The following is a 7,842-nucleotide window of genomic DNA, read 5'->3' as shown; positions in this document are numbered from 1 at the left end:
AACAGTTTTGTTTAAAAGATCAAATTCTAATGACATTTATAAAATTAAGATTAAATTTAGCTTATCCAGATTTGGCATTTAGATTTAATACCAGTGAGTCGACAGTTGGAAATATTATTTTAACATTTGTAAGTGTTCTTCATGAAATATTATATGTCAATTTAATGAATTCAGTGCCTTCACAAAATAAAAATCAAAATTGCTTGTCTGTTTGTTTTAATAATTTTCAAAACTGCAGAATTACATTAGATTGCACTGAAATTTCATGTGATATTCCTAAATCACTTTTGGTTCAAAAATTAACATATAGTTCCTATAAACACAAAAATACTTTAAAAGGATTAATTGGGGTGGCTCCCAATGGTTGTATAACATATGCAAGTAAATTATATCCTGGTCTACATCAGACAAAAAAATTGTTGATCATTGTGGTGTGTTTACAATATTGCAAGCAGGAGACTTTGTTTTAGCAGATAAAGCTTTTTTAATAGCAGACTTAATGCCACCAGGAACTTCTTTAAATATTCCTCCTTTTTTAATGACATCGCAATTCACTCCAAGTGAAGTTATGAAAACTAAAAGTATAGCTAGAGCCAGGATTCATGTAGAAAGAGTTATAGTTGGACTTAAGAAGTTTAAAATTTTATCACATATTCCAAAGGCACTATACACTAAATCATCACTAGTATTTCAACTATGCGCTACATTGGTGAATTTTCAGAATCCAGTCATAAAAGAAGTACAGCATTTATACCCAAATGAACATCAATTAGAAGCCTAGTTTTAATACATATATAATTAGTAGGTAGAAGATACTATATAAATAAACATAAGCTTTTATTTTTTGTTTTTTTTTATTTATATTATTATATCTTGTACAATTAAACAAAATTGGATTAAAAACTAATTGTTTGTCAATATATAAGGAATAAATTTATCATGATAAAAATTTAAAAGTATTTCTATATTTACAAACCAATTAGGATCTCTATCAATTTTAAAAACCACTAGTGATTTTAAAGTCCATATAATAAGCATTGCAGATGATACTTTTGTCATATAAATTTGACCTTGTATTTGATGGTAATACTGATGATCAGAATTCAGAACAAAATCATTTTTAGTTGTATCAAATGTAACTATATTATCTTTAGTGTTAGAAAGAGTAGTGTTTAAATTTTCATTTCTAAATTTGTAGGGACACTTAACTTCGATACAAAACATAATATGATTCTTAAGTAACAACCCATCTGGACTTGCACCTAAAAATCCAGATTCGTGTAACCAAATCCCTGTTTTTATTACATTACATTTGTATACCTTTTCAAATTCCTGTATTGCAATAACCTCATGTGTTCTCCCCCATTCAATACTTTTAACACCTACCACATACTTCCCTAACAAAGTTTTAAATAATGAGTTAGGATAACGATTTATTTTTGTTGCGTGAATTATTTTATGGAAGTTACTAGAAGTTAACCTAAAGTTACGATACAGACACCACTTAATATTTTCAGCTTGTCCAATAGTTTTTGATGATATGTCTTTAATATTTTCAGCAGATAACTTGCATACCTCTGACAACATAAGTCTGCGATTTTGAGAAGTACTAAACTCTTCAGAATGAATAGCATGTTCTAAAATCAAAATATCGCTATAATCTTCAACAGGAGGTTCTGGACTTAGTAACCATGCAAATCCTATAGTTTGCTGTACAGCTAATAGTTTACTTAAGCATAAGGTTTTAAAATCTATATTTTGTGTATCCGTGACTGCTTTAAAGTTATTGGTATACAAGTCATCAATAGTACAAACTTCTACATTGGCTTGAACAGACTTTTTTGACCAGCTGCATGATATATCTGTGACAGATATATTTTTATGTCCATGTAGTAGCAAGGAAACCATATGATGGCATTTAGTTTGGCCAGTTGAACATGTACAGCTTGCTTGCTCTATTATTTTATTCTTGAAGAATATCTATAATAGGTAATCGGTTTTGTGAAGTATTTGAAAAATACTTTTTCATGTATTCAATAATTTTTAAATATTTTCAGTAAGTATGAAGTAGTATTAGTAAATTTCTACTTTATGGGATACCTTTTTTTTGCAATTTTATTTTTGAAACTTATGTGGTTACGTATACTGAAAACGATGATGAAGTCAGTACAACGAGCGAGTGGCAATGCGGGCATCACTGGCGTCCCACAAAAAATGTGGAAAAGTTCCAAAGTATTTACTATGAGATTTTAAATATTTTATTTTTGTATTGAACACTTTTGGGTTTATTTCAAATATTTTATTTTTATTCGAATATTATTAAGTGAGTATTTAGTGTGAGTAGAGGGAATATGACAAAAAACTAAAACTAACATGTCAAACAAGAACCTTGAATAGTTCATGTTTCTAAAGTACAAGGTGCAATTTTTTTAAAAAAATAAGCTTATAAATACAAATATTATAAGGATACTATATAATGTTAATTACAAACCTATAAAATAAAACCAAAAGTATTTGATAAGTATTCCAAATACTTTACAGTAAAAGTATTTGAGTTTTTACTATATCAAAACATAAAATAAATAAGAAAGTAAGTACTTCATGATATCAAAAGAAAAATTAATTTACCTTAACATCATACAATCTATTTTTCATACTGGCATGTACTTGACCACTTAATATGCCTACATCATGTAAATAATGGAAGTTTACCACATAACCACATTCAAATGAGTTTTCTCCCTTAGAAAATATTTTAGTGTCATTAATAAAACTAATGATTGAAGATATTTTAATTATGCTATTTGATGTCATATTGATGGCAGTAATATGGCAAATATAGCACAATTTGTATTCTTCAATAATTAACAAAATGATAGTCCGTTTAACGCAGAATTTGCTTAAAAACAAGTAAAAACTTGTAGTAAATACGTTTTGGATAGTAAGAATGCTAAAAAATTGACCTGAATACAAAAGAAACTAATTAAGAAGAATTGTCATTGTACGTATTCAGGTATTTTAAACGGGGTGAACCGTGATAGCGGTTTGTTTTGAACCGTCGTTCTTATCAAGCATTGACGTGACGTCACTACTCACTACTATTTGTGCCTATAGAGAATAGAATATATTATCAGTGAAAATAATAATATAATTACGGACTATAAGTATTATATATTGGTCCGTGAATATAACATAATTTATGTTTATGGTTGATAAAGAAAATTGAAAAAAAATGTGAAGTATTTCCTCCATGATTTACTACTTCTTTCTTTCTCCTAAATTCCCTAGCATTAATAGCACGGCGGAGTGGAATGCGCGGCTCTCCATTAGTTTATACTGTTTATAGGTTATATTTTTTGTTTATTCGAAAAGAGCCACAACAACAAAAAATAACAAAAAAAAGAAGGGGAATACATGTTTTATACTTTTATAGGTTATGCCTGTACCTACTCAACAAATCTAAACTCAACTCATGCGCTTGGTTGAATTTTTTTAACGTTGTTATTCGCGCGCCATCTCATGTTATTAACACGTTAATGTTTTAATCGTGCGTTCACAAGTCGATTGCCAATAATATTTTTAACATTGAACATTATTTTTCCTTGCAATTTGTTAATCGTTACAGTCAACTCGGACGGCACATCGTTTTATGTTAAATGTTTTGAGTGACCTTTTCGAGTTTTCGTTTACTACGTACGTGTAGAAAGCTGCTGTACTGCACGTTTTGGAGCTGACAACGAGAGAAATGTCCGCACCGCTGAGCCTATTGAAAACAGCGTACTACGCCTGCAGCAAGAGCGAGCGTAAGGAGTTCGACTTGAAGGAAACCCCGGACGTCGATATGCAACAATGTTGCTGGTCGCTGTTCGAAATAATGCAACTAAACAAACAACTAAACGGGGACAGCAAAACAACTGTTAGGGAGACCATGTTCCTGGAATTAAACCGCAAGTATGAAGAGAAGTTTAAAACGAATATTTATGAGAAGTTTAAAAACGTATGCACGGAGGCAGCGTTGCACAATCACATCGATTGCCTAAAACTTGCTCACGAGATCGGCATTGGATGGGACGACGATAAGGCGTGCCCCACGGCCGCGAAATCGGGTAATCTAGAGTGTTTGAAGTACGCCCATGAAAATGGGTGCCTGTGGAACAGCTATACGTGCATGTTCGCCGCAGAGTCGAACAACCTAGAGTGTCTGAAGTACGCCCATGAAAATGGGTGTCCCTGGGATGAATATGTATGCTTCTTGGCCATGCATGCGGGAAGTCTGGAGTGTGTTAAGTACGCCCGGGAGAACGGCTGCCCCTGGTCCAGCGATACGTGCATGTTAGCCGCGGCTTCGAGCGATCCGGAGTGTCAAAGGTACGGCCGGGAACACGGTTGTCTCTGTTCTGAGAAGAGGTTTGCAATTTACAAACACAAACATAATTTACAAGACATTTAATTCACTTAACTATGTTAAATTAATCCTTTTTTTTTTATGTAATTGTTACATTTATTTCATGCAAATGTATGATATATGTAATATTAATAAATATCTTTCAAAATATTTAAAAAAAAATATTATATTTTACAACCTCACCAATTTATTTCATCTTACTATTATATCAAAGTATGGTTTTTAATATATTGTGTTACTTTTTCTATTTTTTTAATGGTTTATGCTTAGTTGGTTAATACAATATTTTTTTCAACTTTAAACAAACAAAATATTTAGTTTAATTGTATTTATATCAACATACTTACAATTAATTTTTTTGATTGATGTCTTGAGTAATATGTTATCACTGATAACTATATACAAATATTAAAATTTCATAAATCATTGTACAATTTTAATTTAATTTTTATGTAGTATCATACAGTCTATAAATGTATCGGTTTTGTAATGCCCCCTCCGTCAAATCATACATACAATTCTACATTAGTTATTTGATTATTCATTTAATAATAAATTGAATATATTAATGTTATTTTATTTGTAACATAATATAGTATTAATAATTATTGATATTAATTTAAATAACAATTTTAATTTATCTGGCTTATAAATTATGAATAAATGTGAGCATTAGTTTTGTGAAATAATGGTTTTTGAGTATATATTATGAACAATCAAAAAACAGTTATTACACATTCCATATTAAATTAATTATTTTCAAACTAGCGGTTTCAAACTGTACTCAATGGTACCCTACTAGTATCAAACACCTATACAAAAAAATCATTATTTACAATTATTTTTTATTAATTACAATTTGAATTTTATAAAAATAATTTGTATATTAATAATAGTAATAATAATTTTATATAGCAGATCATCTATCTGATTATCAAAAATTGTATCCATTAACAATAACATTTAACTCATTTATGTTCCCTACATGCTGTGTAAATGTAGATAACATTAAGTTTAGTTTTCTCAGATTTGTTCAGTTTTGTCAATTGTTGTACTTGGCTAATGGCTGATATTTTGATTAAAAAGAACTAGCTTTATTGGTTATCACTTATCAATGAAAACTCAACATGGGATACTGCGACAAAAAAGCTCATGGCATGGCTAGGTTATGGCTAGTCATGGCTGTATACATTTTAAATTTATTCATTATGTCTCTTATATTTGTAGAATTTTGATCATTTTGATTTTTCAATGATTTCATACTGTTAGTATAATTTTTCTTTGAAGGTAAAAAAGTATATTTACAGCTAGTTAGAAATATATTGAAAATAATTTGTAATTTTTTTTACAAAATGTGAATAACCAAATAATGAAAACAATGCAACACAAATTGCACGCATCATATATTATGTCATATTATAATTTATTATTACAATTAAAATGAATAGATAAATAGTCCAACAGAAAACTAACAAATTTCATCAATATAATAATATAATAACTAAAAAAATTATTTCATCATTAATGTTCAATAAAATAATTTTTCTAGTGTTTTAATCTTGACATAGACTGTCAGCCGTCCCATCTATTTGTATGAACCAATAAAGATCAACAATCTGATTGATTTTATAGGAATATTAACAATTACGATACTCATTGTATGGGGGCTTCCCTTTAGTGCAGTCCCTTAGGTTATATGCGCCTTATGTTCGATATTAAGTGTATTACAAAATTAATCAACTTTGAAATATAAAAACCCATTCTTATTTTGTTAATTTTTTTCCTGAATTAATTTTTAATTTTCAAAAAATTCAAATATTATTGTACAATTTAAATATATAATTTTATTGTATGATTAAATAATTCAAAAAAACTACCTTTACTTATTGACATAAATACCTACATAATACATTACATAAGTATGACTATTTATTATCACTCGTTGTTTTATGAACATTTTCAAAATTATGTAGTTAGCTGACTCTTTATTCTTTAATAATATAATATTTCTACCCCTACTTAGTTATACAAATGCATACAATAATGAATTTATAATAATTTATACATTTTAATACAAACTAATCAAGTAAAAAATTATTTATTTGTATTATCTCAAGGAAAAGTTGGTTCTAAATAAATATTATCAAATGCCTATGTATGTACTTATAGGCTATAGCCACTTGTAAATCATATTAAACCAATATAAAAAAAGGATGAACTTCACCTTAAATATTTAAAAAACATATAAACAGTAAATAATACATTATAATCAATGTTTGGTAAGAAATAGTTGAATGCTAAATTATAAGCGTATTGTTTTATTATTGAATACAACATTTTTAATAGTTTATAAAACAAAAAAAAAAAATTATAAAATTACAACTGTAAAATATAAATAAAAAAAATATTTTAAAACAAAAACAAATAACAATGTTTATAAACCTTTTTTAAATGTCATAATTTTCATATAGACATACAATGAACATTAACAATTATTAGAACTACATGCCCTTAGAACTTGTTTGAATTAAGATTCTGACATCTACAACATCTCAAATGTTTTATCATTTAAACAATTTCTCCCCGGTGTAATTAAATAGCACTCATCAAAAAATATTTGTTTACAATATATTTTGTATCTATCGGGTATCCAGGATAGCTTAAACTTTGGGTGGCTTATAACTGATAAAATGAAGGATTTGCTTTTAATTTTTTTTAATTCTAATATATAATCAAATCTTTTTTCTAAACTGCTTATAATATTGAAACATAAAGGTCTACAGTGGACCAAGTTATTCATCTGTATTAACAAAAGTCTTGATGATAAGGCCTTTCACCCTGCAATTTATCCAATGAAATTGCAAGTGGACCTTACAATATTCTTTTAAGAAACTCCATTCATTTTTTTCATTTTTAACTCATTAAACACCAAGACTAAATTCTGTTTATTTGTAATTACTTTATGTACAGCATCATACATAGAATTCCATCTTGTCAAATTAGGAACTGGAAATTTACAACTACATAAATCAAAAACTTTATTTGAGACTACAGTACTTCGACTAAGAAGATTCCAATATGATGATAACTTTTTAAATGTAATTTTAGAAATTGTATTATAGGCTTGATCAACTATTTTGGCAGTATCAACCGTAGCTATTAGATTTAACGTGTGTGCAGAACATGTTAAATGACTTGGTAGAGAAATTATTGTATTAGTAATAGTTTCTTTATGATTTAACATCAATGAAGACAAATCTACAACGTCAAATTCAAGATTAGAATTATTTACATCATTATCACTACTTATGTTAACATCGCTATCTGAGTCATCACTACTTATTAAGCCTAAGTAATTTGAATCAGAAACATGTGTATCATCATTCACATTATATTGTTTTGAAAATGTACGAAATGCTTTAATAATAAAGTTTTTA

At 28.1% G+C, this 7,842-nt stretch overlaps 2 protein-coding genes across 2 annotated transcripts; one reads left to right on the top strand and one right to left on the bottom strand.

Moving 5' to 3' along the window:
- Positions 1-979: 979 nt before the first annotated feature.
- Positions 980-2,814, bottom strand: LOC132941457 (uncharacterized). The gene is made up of 3 exons (XM_061009523.1): positions 2,629-2,814; positions 1,051-1,980; positions 980-988 (listed from the first exon to the last, which is right to left on the bottom strand). The coding sequence occupies exons 1-3, from the start codon at positions 2,812-2,814 to the stop codon at positions 980-982; spliced, it is 1,125 nt and encodes a 374-aa protein (XP_060865506.1).
- Positions 2,815-3,368: 554 nt separating this feature from the next.
- On the top strand, positions 3,369-4,633 carry LOC132934874 (uncharacterized). Its single transcript, XM_061001265.1, has one exon. It carries the CDS (start codon positions 3,746-3,748, stop codon positions 4,448-4,450), a length of 705 nt encoding a protein of 234 aa, XP_060857248.1. The 5' UTR covers positions 3,369-3,745; the 3' UTR covers positions 4,451-4,633.
- Positions 4,634-7,842: the final 3,209 nt, after the last annotated feature.

This window comes from Metopolophium dirhodum, chromosome 1 (genome assembly GCF_019925205.1).
Source record: "Metopolophium dirhodum isolate CAU chromosome 1, ASM1992520v1, whole genome shotgun sequence".
Lineage (NCBI taxonomy): Eukaryota > Metazoa > Arthropoda > Insecta > Hemiptera > Aphididae > Metopolophium > Metopolophium dirhodum.
The sequence above is the reverse complement of the archived record's forward strand: the minus strand, read 5'-3'. Positions and strand labels throughout refer to the sequence as shown.